General features: G+C 47.3%; 1 protein-coding gene across 4 annotated transcripts in view; it reads right to left on the bottom strand.

Moving 5' to 3' along the window:
- Window positions 1-19,847, bottom strand: part of TGFB1I1 (transforming growth factor beta 1 induced transcript 1) — a 148,661-nt gene that overhangs the window by 45,866 nt on the left and 82,948 nt on the right. For all 4 annotated transcript variants that reach the window (XM_083152177.1, XM_083152175.1, XM_083152176.1 and 1 more), the window contains exons 7-9: window positions 18,514-18,592; window positions 10,119-10,409; window positions 1,129-1,302 (exon numbers count right to left, since the gene is read on the bottom strand). In XM_083152177.1, coding sequence (XP_083008303.1) covers window positions 1,129-1,302; window positions 10,119-10,409; window positions 18,514-18,592 — 544 coding nt within the window. The remainder of the gene's footprint in view (window positions 1-1,128; window positions 1,303-10,118; window positions 10,410-18,513; window positions 18,593-19,847) is intronic.

Raw genomic sequence — 19,847 nt, forward strand, 5'->3', positions numbered from 1 at the left:
ATCAGACAGAATAGCCCCAAATAATCTGCTGCGCTATATAAGAAAATGTAAATAAATAAATAAAAAATAAATATTTGGCACTTAAGCGCTGGGTTGTTTTGTGGGTCCCAGTCTGACCCCCTTTCACAGAAAAGCAAAATGACCGGGTTTAACATTTCTACCCGATAATTTGCTGATTAACACAGGTAATTCTTTTGTGTGAAAAGATCAACCCGGCTCAAATTTTTGGGGTCTTCAAGCCTGGGATATTCCTGGGTCGAAGACCCTGGAATTTCGAGATGGGATGAGCCTTTCACACAAACAAAGAATCCGTGTTGAATGGCTAATTACTGGGTAGAAATGTTTAACTGTGTGAAAGGTTTACTACGAGCTGACTGACTGTAGCAATGTCTGTAGCAATGTATCATGGTAGTTAGGAGCGGGTTGGTTTGTACATCAACCCCTTTGTCAGAGTTAGGGGAGTATTCAATGTTTGTCGCGCTCGCGCAGCCATCTCCCGACTGGGGAGATGGCGGCGAGGCCCTATTCAATTACTGTCTTCCTCGACAGCATTGAACAGGGGTTCTCCGCGGCCACGCCCCTTTCTCGCCTATCGGCGGCCGGGACATTGAAACCCGACCGCCAAGCTCAAGTCGTGCAAAGCGAGAACGGGACAGGGGCACGGCTGTCGAGCTTGCTCAACAGCCGTGCCCCTGACATTGAATACTGACATTAAGGTGCATACACACTGTACAATATTTTGGACCAATATCATTAATTTTGGCCCTTCTGAACAATATTGCTCAAAATATCTTTCCGTGTGTATGCTACAAATGACAAACGATGATGCACATACACAACGGTCGTTCATCGACTTGGAGGCAGCTCAATTTGGATATCTTTCGAAAAAAATCTATAGAGTCTACCAAGATCGTTCAGTGTGTATCTTACGTCTAGGACCCTGGGGAAGTTCAAGGGAAATTGGTCAACGTCTTTCAGTGCGTACATTGTGCAGTGTGTATGGTCAATGTATGCACTTAGAGAAAGCATTGGTAGAATGACAGCCCAGCAATATGTAACAAGAGTGAACATTACAGACCCATGGTACAGAAAAGCAGGAGGAACTGGAGGAAAGAGGGACATTGTCACCTGTAGGATGGGTAAGTCACAGGATGCACAGCGAGGGGCAAGGACAGCAAAATAATCTCTTTCACAATATGCTTGTCCATCCTTCTCAAAGAAATTTGTACTTCCAATAAGTGATTTGCAGTGAGCGCATACAAAGTGTTCTGGATGCCAAGTGTGTCCCAGAGCCGTCACCACCTGAATAGGAAGAAGAGCCACATTACAACCTTCAAATAGGATTAAAGACCCATGCAGCCCTGTTTCTGTCACCCCACCTCCGTCATACAGTCCCGCCTCCATCACACAACCCCACCTCTGCCACACTGCCCCACCTCCACCTCCGGAACACAGCCATGCATCCACCTCCGTCATACAGCCCCGCCTCCATCACACAACCCCACCTCTGCCACACTGCCCCACCTCCGTAACACAGCCATGCATCCACCTCCGTCATACAGCCCCGCCTCCATCACAAAACCCCACCTCTGCCACACTGCCCCACCTCCACCTCCGTAACACAGCCATGCATCCACCTCCGTCATACAGCCCCGCCTCTGTCACACATCCCCAATACTGCCACCGCCCCACAGGCCTGCCCCCATCACACAGCCCCTTATCCGCCTCTGCCACACAGCTCTAACTCTGCCAACCCCTACATTCGCCTTTGTCACACAGCCACACAGGGTTGTGTGATGACACAACTCTGCATCCACCTCCATCATAGAGCCCTGCCTCTGCCACACAGCCCCGATTCCATCTCCACCACACAGGCCTGCCTCCTTCACAAAGCTCTGCATCTGCTTCCGTCACTAGGCCCTGCTCTGTCACACAGCCCCTCATCTGCCTCAATCACAGTCCCACCTCTGTCACACAGCCCCATCCCCCACATCCGTCTTTGTCACACAGTCCTGCATCTGTCACACAGACCCTCATCTGCCTCCACCACACAGTCCTGCCTCCGCCACACAGTCCCTCATCTGCCGTTGTCACACAGCCCCTCATATGCCTCCGTAACATAGTTCTGCCTTCATTACACAGCCCCACATCCACCTCAGTCATACAGCCACGCATCCGCATCAGTCACACAGCCCCGCATCGCCTCCGTCACACCGCCCCCGCCTCCGTCACACCGCCCCGCATCCGCCTCCATCACACCACCCGCATCCGCCTCCATCACACTGCCCCGCATCCGCCTCCGTCACACCGCCCCGCATCCGCCTCCGTCACACCGCCCCGCATCCGCCTCCGTCATACAGCCCCGCATCCGCCTCCTTCACTCAGCCCCGCATCCGCCTCCGTCCCACAGCCCCGCATCCGCCTCCGTCCCACAGCCCCGCATCCGCCTCCGTCCCACAGCCCCGCCTCTGCCACACCCCCCGCATCTGCCTCCATCTCCGTCACACAGCCCCATCTCCGTCACACAGCCCCTCATCAGCCTCCGTCACACAGCTCCATATCTGTCACACAGGCCCTCATCAGCCTCTGCCACACAGCTCCACCTCTGCCTCAGTCCTGCATCCGTCACACAGCCCCTCATCTGCCTCTGTCATACTGCCCCGTCTCCATCACACAGGCCCATCTCCATCACACAGTCCCTCATCAGCCTCTGCCACAGAAGCTCCACCTACACCACCCCCCATCTGCCTTTGTCACACAGCCCCGCTCTGTCACACAGCCCTGCGTCCGCCACACAGTCCTGCCTCCGTCACACAGTCCTTCTTCTGCCATCATCACACAGCCCCTCATCTGCCTCCGTAACATAATCCCGCCTCCGTCATAAAGCCCCACATCCACTTCAGTCATACAGCCATGCGTCCGCATCAGTTACAAAGCCCGCATCTGCCTCCATCACACAGCCACACATCCATCACACAGCACCGCTTCCACATCCTTCACACAGCCTTGTCTGTCACACAGCCCCACGTCCACCTTGGCCACTCAGCCCCGCATCCGCCTCTATCACACAGCCCTGCATCCATCACACAGCCCTGCATCCATCACACAGCCCTGCATCCATCACACAGCCCTGCATCCATCACACAGCCCTGCATCCATCACACAGCCCTGCATCCATCACACAGCCCTGCATCCATCACACAGCCCTGCATCCATCACACAGCCCTGCATCCATCACACAGCCCTGCATCCATCACACAGCCCTGCATCCATCACACAGCCCTGCATCCATCACACAGCCCTGCATCCATCACACAGCCCTGCATCCATCACACAGCCCTGCATCCATCACACAGCCCTGCATCCATCACACAGCCCTGCATCCATCACACAGCCCTGCTTCCGCCTCTGTAGTAATGAGGAATGTCACCATCAGTGAAGCTGTAGACTCTATAGAAAGAGGGACCGGGGTTAGATTGCACACACTGTAATTAGAGAGGCTACCTTGCTAAGATTTATAGTTACAAGTAAGACAAGGGTGGTTTGCGAGTAAACTATGTACTCATTACTGTATAATAACATAGTGGGTGAGATTTAATAGGATGAGAGATTCAGAAAGTGAGAGATTTGGGAAGAAATCTCCAGTTTTTTTAAAGCGGCAATCATTTACACTGCAAAACCAGTTTGATTTTGCAGTATAAATGATTGCCGCTTTAAAAAAAACTGGAGATTTCTTCCCAAATCTCTCACTTTCTGAATCTCTCATCCTATTAAATCTCACCCATATAGTCCTTTTTATACATTATTAGGAGGTTGTTTAATGGCCGCCACAGCACTGAAGGTGTTAAGCCCCCGGGCCATGGACAAAGGGCGCTTGGCGCCAAAATTCAGTGTGCAGGCTGCGGCAGGCTGGGAGCATGGGGTAGCTCCTTGGAGCTCCATGGGGGTCTCAGTTAGGGAAAAGGCGACCTGGGCAGGGGATCAGGGCTGCCCATCTCTGGAGCTCACGTCTGCCCAGAGGTGTTCAGCTGGTCCCCTGGCAGCAGTGCCGTCTTTCCCATTGGGCACGATGGGCAGTTGCCCGGGGGCCCTAGGACCTAGGGGCCCCCGGCCCAGCCCAATGGGAAAGATGGTGGCCGGGGTCCGGGAATCCGCTCACCCTCGCTGGGGGATCCGGGCAGGGGGATCAGGGCGGTGGCGGTAGCTAGAAGCCTGATTCGGCGAAGCTCTATTTGCCGGCGGGGCGGGAAGCGCTGTTGCATTTGAATAGACTGGCCGGACGCTGATTGGCTGAATTCAGAAAATCAGCATCCGGCCAGTCTTTGAAAAGGCAACAGCGCTTCCCACCCCGCCGGCAAATAGCGCTTCACCTTCTTGCTAGCAGTGAATTTCATTTCGGGGGTCCGTGTGCCGGGGTTCTGATCACCCTCACTGGGTGATCCGGCAGGGGGATCAGGGCATCGGTGGCGGTAGCTAGGAGCCCGAAGCGCTATTTGCCGGCAGGGGGGGGCGAGAAGCGCTGCTGCATTTAAAATGACTGGCTGAATGCTGATTGGCTGAATTCAGCCAATCAGCATCCGGCCAGTCTTTTCAAATTCAACAGCGCTTCCCGCCCCCGCCGACAAATAGTGCTTCGCCGCTTCGGGCTCCTAGCTACCGCCACCGCCGCCCTGATCCCCTTCCCCAGCGAGGATGGTCGGATCCCCGCCACCCGGCCACCATCTTTCCCATTAGCGCTATTTGCCGGTGGGGCGGGAAGCGCTGCTGCATTTGAAAAGACTGGCCGAACGCTAATTGGCTGAATTCAGCCAATCAGCGTCTGGCCAGTCTTTTCAAATGCAACAGCGCTTCCCGACCCGCCAGTTAATAGCGCTTTGCCACTTCAGGGCAGGCTCCTAGCTACCGCCGCTGCCCTGATCCTGCTGCCCGGATCCCCCAGCGAAGATGATCGGATCCCCGGCCGCCGGAAGCTGACTGGCTGCCGCACGGAGCCAGAGAGGTGAGGGTTGGGGAGGTGACTGTGGGCTCCTGGGCACAGACAAACCGGCACCTGGGTGGTACCTTGCCCCCCAGGTGGGCTGTAGTTCAGAGGAGTAACCACTCCCCTCTGTCCATAGGGACAATGCCCAGCACATGCACTTAAGTTGATTGGTTGTAGACCACAGGGTGGGCTTACCCCCTGTGGTATGCGGTGTGGATTTTGGATAAAAAGGCACAAGTTTTGTCTGTAAAGTTGTACATCTTCAGTACCTGATCTGAATGATGTAACATTACCTGTATGCTGTACCTCCTAGAGAGATCTAGGCGAGGGCTCTTTTAAGAGCTTCTATTTTGAGCAAATAAACCATCTATTGCCTGAAGACGACGGCTTCATCTGCGACCAACAGAATTACTGCAATAATTCCTTTCTCCGGGTGTTCTGGGTATAGCATCTAGCGTCTCCAAGTTTCCGCTCTGCCAGCTACCGAAGCAGAGTTCTAGTCCGTGACCAGTGGGGGACCAATCAACGCCAGTCAAGGGTGTGTTAGCCACATGTCAACGCATACACCCCAGCAGGTAGTACTCGGGTGCCAGCGTTTGGGCCTGAGGAAATATCCGTGGTTCCAGGCACCACATAGGGGGAGTCTTTTGGTGGCAGCGATATCCCCGCCCACTGCGTAGTGGGCGGAGTAACAGGCGGTTAATGGTGGTACTGAATCCCCTATTGGCCAGGTCCCGTGAGACCAGGAACCGCTAACTGTGGACCCGAAGGGCGTAGCCAGAGCATAAGGGCAGGCCTCCGGTCACAGAAATTGGTGGCAAGTGGTGGGATATCCCAGGCGGCTTTTCGATCACCAGATTGGAGAAGCCGAGATACTCAGGGAGGAGTAACTGCAGCAAGGAGAACGAGCAAGTTGCGGACTTCAATGGAATGTCGAAGGATGACCTTGAGGGATGCCGGACAGGGTCCCGACGGCCAAAACACCGACAGCCGGGTTCCCGACGGCCACCTGCTATTTTCCCTCGTGGGGGAATCCAGTATCCAGCGTCCTCCAAGTTCCACTCTGCCAGCTACCGAAGAAGAGGTCTGGTCCGTGACCAGCGGGGAAGCAACCAATGCCAGTCGGGGTGTGTCAGCCGCTTATTGACGCATACACCCCAGCAGGTAGTACTCAGGTGCCAGCGTTTGGGCCTGAGGAAGTGTCTGTGGTTCCAGGCGCCACGTAGGAGGAGTCTTTTGGTGGCAGCAATATACCCGCCCACTGCGTATTGGGCGGAGTCAGTAACAGGCTGTTACTGGCAGTAACAGGGAATCCCCTATTGGCCAGGTCCCGTGAGACCAGGAAACTCTATCTGTGGACCCGAAGGGCGTAGCCAGAGCGTAAGGGCAGGCGTCTGGTCACAATACATTTGGCCAAAGATATGAACTTGCCCATCACGTTGAGGTCACCTCTGTCAAGCAGGTCTCTAATACTCTAGGGTTCATGTTTGGGGAGCAGGGCAACCCTAAACAAGACCAGCAAAACCACCCCAGGGCATCACATACATAAAAACAGTATAGCAGTAAAGTGTAATAAGGTGTCATATACTGTATATAGCGTTCATTCTCCAATTGGACTCAAGGCGTCTGACAGATAGAATGCATGTAATACAGTACAGGAACATTGCATGTAATACAGTACAGGAACATTGAAGTACAGAGCTTTTGGTACTTGTTTCCTAGCACGACGCCCACGATTTTGATCTTACAGCATCTTATACATCTCATCGCATCGCATACAATATAGTGGCATGCGATGCGATGCAATTTTTAATTGTACAAGCACCCAGATGGGTGCTTACAATGTTAAATGCACCCCCATTGTGAACGCCACCCCCACTATCAACGCCAACCCGAAGCGTGGCGAGCGTAGTGAGCCCGCGAGGGACGGAGGTACGCGTTCTCTGACCCTTTCATAACCCCACTATCCACGTCGGCGTGGAGTTGATTTTAGATAGTGTGGCGAGTGCAGCGAGCCCGAAGCGTGGCGAGCGAGGGGATGCGGATGACTTAACATGTATTCCGCGTCCGCTTGCCACGCTTCGGGCTCGGTGGCTCGCTGCGCTCGCCACACTATCTATAGTGAACTCTACGCCGACGTGGATAGTGGGGGTATGAAAAGGTCAGAGGACGTGTGCTCGCTGCGCTCGCCACGCTTCGGGATGGCGTTGATAGTGGTGGTGGCGTCGACAATGGGGGTACTGGCTTTCCCCTAGCCGGAACAGTACAGCACTACGCTCCAAGCATCATGTCAGTAACATCACAGCGCAGCACTACACTCCCAGCTTTATGTTAGTAACATCACAGCGCAGCACTATGCTCCAAGCATCATGTCAGTAACATCACAGAGCAGCACCACGCTCCCAGCATCATGTCAGTAACATCACAGAGCAACACCACGCTCCCAGAGTTATGTTCGTAACATCACAAGCACAGCACTATGCTCCCAGCTTCAGGTCGGTAACATCACAGAGCAACACCACGCTCCCAGCATTATGTCAGTAACATCACAGAGCAACACCACGCTCCCAGAGTTATGTTCGTAACATCACAAGCCCAGCACTATGCTCCCAGCTTCATGTCAGTAACATCACAGCGCAGCACTACACTCCCAGCTTTATGTTAGTAACATCACAGCACAGTACTATGCTCCAAGCATCATGTCAGTAACATCAATGCGTATCACTAAGCTCCAAGCATCATGTCAGTAAAATCACAGCGCAGCACTATGCTCCCAGATTTATGTTCACAACATCACAGCACAGCACTATGCTCCAAGCTTAATGTCAGTAACATCACAGCGCAGCGCTATGCTCCAAGCATCATATCAGTAACATCACAGCGCAGCACTATGCTCCAAGCATCATGTGAGTAACATCACAGCGCAGCACTGCGCTCCAAGCATCATGTCAGTAACATCACAGCACAGCACTATGCTCCAAGCATCATGTCAGTAACATCACAGAGCAGCACCACGCTCCAAGCATCATGTCAGTAACATCACAGCGCAGCACTATGCTCCAAGCATCATGTCAGTAACATCAGAGCAGCACCACGCTCCAAGCATCATGTCAGTAACATCACAGCGCAGCACTGCGCTCCAAGCATCATGTCAGTAACATCACAGCGCAGCACTATGCTCCAAGCTTCATGTCAGTAACATCACAGAGCAGCACTATGCTCCAAGCATCATGTCAGTAAAATCACAGCGCAGCACTACGCTCCCAGCATCATGTCAGTAACATCACAGCGCAGCACTACACTCCCAGATTTATGTTAGTAACATCACAGCGCAGCACTATGCTCCCAGCTTTATGTTAGTAACATCACAGCGCAGCACTATGCTCCAAGCATCATGTCAGTAACATCAATGCGTATCACTAAGCTCCAAGCATCATGTCAGTAAAATCACAGCGCAGCACTATGCTCCCAGATTTATGTTCACAACATCACAGCACAGCACTATGCTCCAAGCTTAATGTCAGTAACATCACAGCGCAGCGCTATGCTCCAAGCATCATATCAGTAACATCACAGCGCAGCACTATGCTCCAAGCATCATGTGAGTAACATCACAGCGCAGCACTGCGCTCCAAGCATCATGTCAGTAACATCACAGCACAGCACTATGCTCCAAGCATCATGTCAGTAACATCACAGAGCAGCACCACGCTCCAAGCATCATGTCAGTAACATCACAGCGCAGCACTATGCTCCAAGCATCATGTCAGTAACATCAGAGCAGCACCACGCTCCAAGCATCATGTCAGTAACATCACAGCGCAGCACTGCGCTCCAAGCATCATGTCAGTAACATCACAGCGCAGCACTATGCTCCAAGCTTCATGTCAGTAACATCACAGAGCAGCACTATGCTCCAAGCATCATGTCAGTAAAATCACAGCGCAGCACTACGCTCCCAGCATCATGTCAGTAACATCACAGCGCAGCACTACACTCCCAGATTTATGTTAGTAACATCACAGCGCAGCACTATGCTCCCAGCTTTATGTTAGTAACATCACAGCGCAGCACTATGCTCCAAGCATCATGTCAGTAACATCACAGCGCAGCACTATGCTCCCAGCTTTATGTTAGTAACATCACAGCACAGTACTATGCTCCAAGCATCATGTCAGTAACATCAATGCGTATCACTAAGCTCCAAGCGTCATGTCAGTAAAATCACAGCGCAGCACTATGCTCCCAGATTTATGTTCGTAACATCACAGCACAGCACTATGCTCCAAGCTCAATGTCAGTAACATCACAGCGCAGCGCTATGCTCCCAGATTTATGTTCGTAACATCACAGCACAGCACTATGCTCCAAGCTTAATGTCAGTAACATCACAGCGCAGCGCTATGCTCCAAGCATCATGTCAGTAACATCACAGCGCAGCACTGCGCTCCAAGCATCATGTCAGTAACATCACAGCGCAGCACTATGCTCCAAGCTTCATGTCAGTAACATCACAGAGCAGCACTATGCTCCAAGCATCATGTCAGTAAAATCACAGCGCAGCACTACGCTCCCAGCATCATGTCAGTAACATCACAGCGCAGCACTACACTCCCAGCTTTATGTTAGTAACATCACAGCGCAGCACTACACTCCCAGCTTTATGTTAGTAACATCACAGCGCAGCACTATGCTCCAAGCATCATGTCAGTAACATCAATGCGTATCACTAAGCTCCAAGCATCAGGTCAGTAAAATCACAGCGCAGCGCTATGCTCCCAGATTTATGTTCGTAACATCACAGCACAGCACTATGCTCCAAGCTTAATGTCAGTAACATCACAGCGCAGCGCTATGCTCCAAGCATCATGTCAGTAACATCACAGTGCAGCACTATGCTCCAAGCTTAGGGTGACCAACTCATCCCTTTAATCCAGGACACATATTAATTACTCAGGTTCTGTGGCAGTTTAAAACCAGGTGAAAGCCAGCCACAGAACCTGTGTAATTAATATGTGTCCCGGATTAAAGGGATGAGTTGGTCACTCTATCCAAGCTTCATGTCAGTAACATCACAGAGCAGCACCACTCTCCCAACATCATGTCAGTAACATCATAGCCAGCTCTACAGTATTACCTGACCAGCGATGGGCCGCTGACAGCCTTCACAAAGTCCTTTGGTTTGTGTTTCAATTCCTTGTTGTTTCAACCCAGACTGAAGCTTGACCATCATAGAGTCCAGGTCACTTCTGGAATCAGTTTCCAAAGACTTAGGACTGGGCACATCTTCTGGACTTCTGCTCTGTATTACATCAGTGGAAGGTTTGTACATTCCTCCTAAACTCAGCACTGGGATGCTCTTTACACTTACACCCCCAGGTCTGCTCTCGTGGTTTGTGGCGTCCATATCTTGTTGTGCCGCGGACACCTAACGAGAAGATGATTTCCACAATAAATACAGTCTGCTATTGTAAACAGCAGAAATAAGCAATGACTTTGCTGCCATCAGGACAGTTGGGTGGATGATTTTCACCTATATGGACAACATTGTCCTGCATACATACACTGTACTTACAGCGGGGGATAGATACACCTGATGTAAGTACAGTATGTGTGCAGTATATACTGGTAGTATAGCATTGTCCTGCATACAAATACATATACTGTACTTACAGCTGGGGATAGATACGCCAGATATAAGTACAGTAAGTGTGCAGTATATAATAGTAATATAGCATTGTCCTGCATACAAATACATATACTGTACTTACAGCAGGGGGATAGATACGCCAGATATAAGTGGATAGATATGGCAGATATAAGTACAGTATGTGTGCAGTATATACTGGTAGTATAGCATTGTCCTGCATACATATACAGTACTTACAGCGGGGGATAGATACGCCAGATATAAGTACAGTATGTGTGCAGTATATAATAGTAATATAGCATTGTCCTGCATACATATATACTGTACTTACAGCGGGAGAGAGATACGCCAGATATAAGTACAGTATGTGTGAAGTATATACTGGTAGTATAGCATTGTCCTGCATACATATATACTGTACTTACAGCGGGAGAGATATACGCCAGATATAAGTACAGTATGTGTGCAGTATATACTGGTAGTATAGCATTGTCCTGCATACATACACATATACTGTACTTACAGCGGTGGATAGATATGGCAGATATAAGTACAGTATGTGTGCAGTATATACTGGTAGTATAGCATTGTCCTGCATACATACAGATATACATATACTGTACTTACAGCAGGGGATAGATACGGCACATATACGTACAGTATGTGTGCAGTATATACTGGTAGTATAGTATTGTCCTGCATACATATACTGTACTCACAGCGGGGGATAGATACGGCAGATATACGTACAGTATGTGTGCAGTATATACTGGTAGTATAGCATTGTCCTGCATACATATATACTGTACTTACAGCGGGAGAGAGATACGCCAGATATAAGTACAGTATGTGTGCAGTATATACTGGTAGTATAGCATTGTCCTGCATACATACACATATACTGTACTCACAGAGGGGGATAGATACACCTGATGTAAGTACAGTATGTGTGCAGTATATACTGGTAGTATAGTATTGTCCTGCTTACATACACATATACATATACTGTACTCACAGCGGGGGATAGATACACCTGATGTAAGTACAGTATGTGTGCAGTATATACTGGTAGTATAGCATTGTCCTGCATACATACACATATACATATACTGTACTTACAGCAGGGGATAGATACGGCAGATATACGTACAGTATGTGTGCAGTATATGCTGGTAGTATAGCATTGTCCTGCATACATATCCATATACTGTACTTACAGCGGGGGATAGATACGGCAGATATACGTACATTATGTGTGCAGTACATACTGGTAGTATAGCATTGTCCTGCATACATACACATACTGTATACTGTACTTACAACGGGGATAGCTATGTCAGATATACTGTAAGTACAGTATGTGTGCAGTATATGCTGGTAGTATAGCATTGTCCTGCATACATACACTGTACTTACAGCAGGGGGATAGATACGCAGATATAAGTACAGTATGTGTGCAGTATATACTGGTAGTATAGCATTGTCCTGCATACATACACATATACATATATTGTACTTACAACAGGGGATAGATACGCAGATATAAGTACAGTATGTGTGCAGTATATACTGGTAGTATAGCATTGTCCTGCATACATATACATATACTGTACTTACAGCAGGGGATAGATACGCAGATATAAGTACAGTATGTGTGCAGTATATACTGGTAGTATAGCATTGTCCTGCATACATACACATATACATATATTGTACTTACAGCAGGGGATAGATACGGCAGATATACGTCCAGTATGTGTGCAGTATATACTGGTAGTATAGCATTGTCCTGCATACATACAGATATACTGTACTTACAGCGGGTGATAGATACGCCAGATAGAGGTACAGTATGTGTGCAGTATATACTGGTAGTATATCATTGTCCTGCATACATACACATATACATATACTGTACTTACAGCAGGGGGATAGATACACTTGATGTAAGTACAGTATGTGTGCAGTATATACTGGTAGTATAGCATTGTCCTGCATACATACACATATACTGCACTTACAGCGGGAGAGAGATACGCCAGATATAAGTACAGTATGTGTGCAGTATATACTGGTAGTATAGCATTGTCCTGCATACATACACATATACATATACTGCACTTACAGCGGGGGATAGATACGCCAGATATAAGTACAGTATGTGTGCAGTATATACTGGTAGTATAGCATTGTCCTGCATACATACACATATACTGTACTTACAGCGGGGGATAGATACACCTGATGTAAGTACAGTATGTGTGCAGTATATACTGGTAGTATAGCATTGTCCTGCATAAATATACTGTACTTACAGCGGGAGAGAGATACGCCAGATATAAGTACAGTATGTGTGCAGTATATACTGGTAGTATAGCATTGTCCTGCATACATACACATATACATATACTGTACTTACAGCAGGTGATAGATACGCCAGATATAAGTACAGTATGTGTGCAGTATATACTGGTAGTATAGCATTGTCCTGCATACATATACATATACTGTACTCACAGTGGGGGATAGATACACCTGATGTAAGTAGAGTGTGTGTGCATTATACACTGGTAGTATAGCATTGTCCTGCATACATATACATATACTGTACTCACAGCGGGGATAGATACGCCAGATATAAGTACAGTATGTGTGCAGTATATACTGGTAGTATAGCATTGTCCTGCATACATACACATACTGTACTTACAACGGGGGATAGCTATGTCAGATATACTGTAAGTACAGTATGTGTGCAGTATATACTGGTAGTATAGCATTGTCCTGCATACATACACATATACATATACTGTACTTACAGCAGGGGGATAGATACGCAGATATAAGTACAGTATGTGTGCAGTATATACTGGTAGAATAGAATTGTCCTGCATACATACACATATACTGCACTTACAGCGGGAGAGAGATACGCCAGATATAAGTACAGTATGTGTGCAGTATATACTGGTAGTATAGCATTGTCCTGCATACATACACATATACTGCACTTACAGCGGGGGATAGATACGCCAGATATAAGTACAGTATGTGTGCAGTATATACTGGTAGTATAGCATTGTCCTGCATACATACACATATACTGCACTTACAGCGGGAGAGAGATACGCCAGATATAAGTACAGTATGTGTGCAGTATATACTGGTAGTATAGCATTGTCCTGCATACATACACATATACTGCACTTACAGCGGGGGATAGATACGCCAGATATAAGTACAGTATGTGTGCAGTATATACTGGTAGTATAGCATTGTCCTGCATAAATATACTGTACTTACAGCGGGAGAGAGATACGCCAGATATAAGTACAGTATGTGTGCAGTATATACTGGTATTATAGCACTGTCCTGCCTACATATACTGTACTTACAGCGGGGGATAGATACACCTGATGTAAGTACAGTATGTGTGCAGTATATACTGGTAGTATAGCATTGTCCTGCATACTTACACATATACTGTACTTACAGCGGGTGATAGATACGCCAGATATAAGTACAGTATGTGTGCAGTATATACTGGTAGTATAGCATTGTCCTGCATACTTACACATATACTGTACTTACAGCGGGTGATAGATACGCCAGATATAAGTACAGTATGTGTGCAGTATATACTGGTAGTATAGCATTGCCCTGCATACATATATACTGTACTTACAGCGGGAGAGAGATACGCCAGATATAAGTACAGTATGTGTGCAGTATATACTGGTAGTATAGCATTGTCCTGCATACATATATACTGTACTTACAGCGGGAGAGAGATACGCCAGATATAAGTACAGTATGTGTGCAGTATATACTGGTAGTATAGCATTGTCCTGCATACATATACATATACATATACTGTACTTACAGCAGGGGATAGATACGGCAGATATACGTATAGTATGTGTGCAGTATATACTGGTAGTATAGCATTGTCCTGAATACATATACATATACATATACTGTACTTACAGCAGGGGATAGATACGGCAGATATACGTACAGTATGTGTGCAGTATATACTGGTAATATAGCATTGTCCTGCATACATACACATATACTGTACTCACAGTGGGGGATAGATACACCTGATGTAAGTAGAGTGTGTGTGCATTATACACTGGTAGTATAGCATTGTCCTGCATACATACACATATACATATACTGTACTCACAGCAGGGGATAGATACGGCAGATATACGTACAGTATGTGTGCAGTATATACTGGTAATATAGCATTGTCCTGCATACATACACATATACTGTACTCACAGTGGGGGATAGATACACCTGATGTAAGTAGAGTGTGTGTGCAGTATATACTGGTAGTATAGCATTGTCCTGCATACATACACATATACATATACTGTACTTACAGCGGGTGATAGATACGCCAGATATAAGTACAGTATGTGTGCAGTATATACTGGTAGTATAGCATTGTCCTGCATACATACACATATACTGTACTCACAGTGGGGGATAGATACACCTGATGTTAGTAGAGTGTGTGTGCAGTATACACTGGTAGTATAGCATTGTCCTGCATACATACACATATACATATACTGTACTCACAGCGGGGGATAGATACACCTGTTGTAAGTACAGTATGTGTGCAGTATATACTGGTAGTATAGCATTGTCCTGCATACATACACATACTGTATACTGTACTTACAGCGGGTGATAGATACACCTGATGTAAGTACAGTATGTGTGCAGTGTGAAGTTATCAGACTCACTGTAAGGCTGTAATTATTATATTTTATTAGGTGTAGTAATTAATGTACTTTTTTAGTCCCATCTGTACCCTCTTATTCTCCATAGATGTTTCCTCACATTTGGCGGCAGCGACAGTGGGATCATTCAGACACCAACCATCGAGCACAGAAAGCACAACAGAGGATCAGACCATATGTAAGGAAACGAAAAATGCAATAAGGTGAAGTTCAGCAAGTGAGCAGGTGTCATTCCTGTGAAAGGGAAAATGTTTCCAAGGAAAGAAAATCGATGCCTCAAGGCCCCTGGAGCAGAGGAGCTCAGGGATGGAGGTTCTTCAGTGTATCGGCAGGCTGGGAAGCCGGATCTGTTATTTATTGTCAGAAAAATGCAGTATATCTGGGAGTACTGGGAAGAAGCTCAGCAGATGATCAGCGGGTGGAGAGTATCCAGCATACAGGACAAGTTGTGTTACCTGGGGGATGCATTCCTGCACTGTAAAGGTGAGGCCACCTCGTGGAATCTGCTGGGGGAGCCAGAGTTTGTAGAATTTACAAAGAGGACAATATTCTGAGGCTGAAGGACAAGTCCAGAATAAATTGATGCCCCAGATAGAACCAGAGGAAAGGTCTAGAAGGGGGCTACTGCAATCTGGGCAGACAACCGAGGGGTCTGATACAGAATTATTTGTTACCACAAGAGAGGGATCTGTGTCAGGGGGGCCCCTAACTGCCCTGGAAGAAATGAGTATGGAGGAGCTGATAGCAGAATGTCAGCTGCGAGGTATACCCGTCCAATCCTACACTCGCGGGGAAATCCTTCAGCAGATCCTTCAAGATCAGGGAGATCCTACAAATGCATTTGCTGATTATCGGGCATGGATCCTCCATTTTGGTGCTCAGTTGAGTGTGTGGGAACAATTGGAGTGTCTGGAGGAGTGCTTCGTGGTGGCAGAGGAAGAGGCGATTGATCGCGGGCTCTTGGATACCCCGGCATGGCAAGATCAGTGTCGCAGGGGGCGTGATGAAAGGCACCGCCTGCAACAGCTTCTCCCACAGCCTAGGGAAGAAGCTGCTCCGTGTTCTATACAGGGGGAGGTTATCCCCAACGTGAAGGAAGTGAGGCCTCTGAGCCAGGCACCCCGGGAGGAGCTGCACTACAGCTTCCCTTTTGCTGAGGTGGGAGATGCAGAATTATTAACCTGCTGCCAGGGGATCTATGAGGACTGCGTCCAGGAGGAGATCACCGTAATTAGAGGAATATCCGACAACATCCAGGCCACAAGCATACCAGTCGCAGATGATGTCTTGCTTCAGGCTGCCCAGCATATTCAGCTGGGGAAGGAGGTTATCCTGGAGACTGAGGACTGCGCAGAGGAAGCGGCAGGTGAGACCCAGGCTTTTGAGGGGGTAGTACTGGCCGTGGACCAGCTTGCCCTGCAGCTACCAGCGGAATTGTTCCTGATGGAGGGTCCCTTCTCAGCCCTGGGCATTGAGACCAAATGCTGTAGTGAAATTTGCCATGCCCCTAGTTTGGATTTGAGGGAGGAAGGATGTGACAGAGTGGCGGAAGTGCCAGGGCCAGAGTCCCTATATTGGCCTGCTGTTGGGCAGCTGTTCCTTGTGCAAGAGGGGGAGGTGGAAAGTGCTCCCTGCCCCATTATGCCAGAGGCAAAAGTATTAGTACACCCTATAGGTGTACCCAGTGTAAAAGGTTACAATGTTGCAGAGGGGGGGTACCCAGCATCTGAAGAGGAGGAATTGCTAAATCCCTTGTTAGTTCAAATGTATAACTTAGATTGTGATATTTCCCTTGCTGATTCTGCAAACCAGCTGCCTTTTACAAGATGGGTTTGGTATGATGTCACTCTGTGGGACTCAGGTGGTACATCGAAACCTCAGATTCTCTGCTCTGCATCCCACTACAGGTTGTTATTGGTTCCAGAACAACTTGGAACAGGAACTAAAATAGTAGGGGAAGGAATGTGAAGTTATCAGACTCACTGTAAGGCTGTAATTATTATATTTTATTAGGTGTAGTAATTAATGTACTTTTTTAGTCCGTCTGTACCCTCTTATTCTCCATAGATGTTTCTATCCCCCAAATCTGTGTGTATTTCCAGAACCATCGAAGACTGTATGTTGCCCAAATATGGTCGGACAGGAAATACCCAGGAAAGAATTCACCAAAAGGTTATGTCCAATTACCATACTATTGTTCCTGCTATCACAGGAGGGTGATAGCTGAGGGACAATCTTCACAGGGGGTGATCAGCACATAACGCAATCAGCTGGTTATTGTTCGTTGTATCGATACTCCCTTGCATATCTCTGGTCCCTAGCAGACTTACTGGAACTGACCCCAGCAGGGGGGGGCAGCAGCAGTAGCTGGGAGGGGGTGATACCTGACTCTTGAATCCACCAATCAAGATCCACTGCAAGCCCACTTTTGGTTTGTGCACCGTGGGAATTTAGACGTTTTTAAAATGACTTGCACACAAGCCAGGAGGGAGATTTTATGGACTGTCTTAGACTAAGAGGTTGTACTCTGTCTGGGTATCGTGTGGACTTATCTGCTATCACTGCTGTGTGGAGGAGTGATAGTTTTGTGATTTGAAACTGCTGCTACAAGGACTGCCACCCGATAACGTTTATATGCTACATTTGCCTCTTGTTCCTGTGTTTGTCTACCTGTGTGTGCTGTGATAAAAAATAAACCATATTTTGGTTTCATCTGCTCGGTGTCTGAGTGATTGACGAATCCCGTATCCTCACATGCAGTATATACTGGTAGTATAGCATTGTCCTGCATACATACACATATACATATACTGTACTCACAGCGGGGGATAGATATACCTGATGTAAGTACAGTATGTGTGCAGTATATACTGGTAGTATAGCATTGTCCTGCATACATATACGTATACTGTACTCACAGCGGGGGATAGATACACCTGATGTAAGTACAGTATGGTGACAATACTAATGTTTGTAAACTGGATGCACCTAGACGTGCAATTTAAATGTACTTCCTGGATATATGCCCACCTCTATATACCCTACAATGCACAAGCCCACTACCATATTTTGCCCATAACGCCCACCATAATGGACCAGCTAACAAGCAATAGAAAAGACCCAACCGTGTTCTGCTTATGGAAGTCAGACAGAGACGCCATCAGTCTATCCAGCTCCATGGTGGCAGAGGATGCTGATAAAACCCTAGAAGACACGGACACAGTGCTCGTTACGTCATTTCTACATTACATAGTAATAAACAGCATGCTGGGTCTTGTAGTTCTCCTGTAAAAGCAATGTGTCCCATAAAATAAAAAGTATGGGATCTATAAGGAAATGTATGTGGCCTATAAGGAAATGTATGTGACCCATGAGGACATGTATGTGACCCATGAGGACATGTATGTGACCCATAAGGAAATGTATGTGACCCATAAGGAAATGTATGTGACCCATAAGGAAATGTATGTGGCCTATAAGGTAATGTATGTGGCCTATAAGGAAATGTATGTGACCCATAAGGAAATGTATGTGGCCTATAAGGTAATGTATGTGGCCTATAAGGAAATGTATGTGACCCATGAGGACATGTATGTGGCCTATAAGGTAATGTATGTGACCCATAAGGAAATGTATGTGACCCATGAGGACATGTATGTGACCTATAAGGAAATGTATGTGACCCATAAGGAAATGTATGTGACCCATAAGGAAATGTATGTGGCCTATAAGGTAATGTATGTGGCCTATAAGGAAATGTATGTGACCCATAAGGAAATGTATGTGGCCTATAAGGAAATGTATGTGACCCATAAGGAAATGTATGTGACCCATAAGGAAATGTATGTGACCCATGAGGACATGTATGTGACCTATAAGGAAATGTATGTGGCCTATAAGGTAATGTATGTGACCTATAAGGAAATGTATGTGACCCATAAGGAAATGTATGTGGCCTATAAGGTAATGTATGTGGCCTATAAGGAAATGTATGTGGCCTATAAGGTAATGTATGTGGCCTATAAGGTAATGTATGTGGCCTATAAGGTAATGTATGTGACCCATAAGGAAATGTATGTGACCTATAAGGAAATGTATGTGACCCGGAATGAAATGTATGTGACCTATAAGGTAATGTATGTGACCCATGAGGACATGTATGTGACCCATGAGGACATGTATGTGACCCATAAGGAAATGTATGTGACCCATAAGGAAATGTATGTGACCCGGAATGAAATGTATGTGACCTATAAGGTAATGTATGTGACCCATGAGGACATGTATGTGACCCATGAGGACATGTATGTGACCCATAAGGAAATGTATGTGGCCTATAAGGAAATGTATGTGACCCGGAATAAAAAGTATGTGACCCGGAATGAAATGTATGTGACCCATAAAGGAAATGTATGTGACCCATAAGGAAATGTATGTGACCCATAAGGAAATGTATGTG

The sequence above is a fragment of the Crinia signifera genome, chromosome 7 (assembly GCF_055691185.1).
Source record: "Crinia signifera chromosome 7, ASM5569118v1, whole genome shotgun sequence".
Lineage (NCBI taxonomy): Eukaryota > Metazoa > Chordata > Amphibia > Anura > Myobatrachidae > Crinia > Crinia signifera.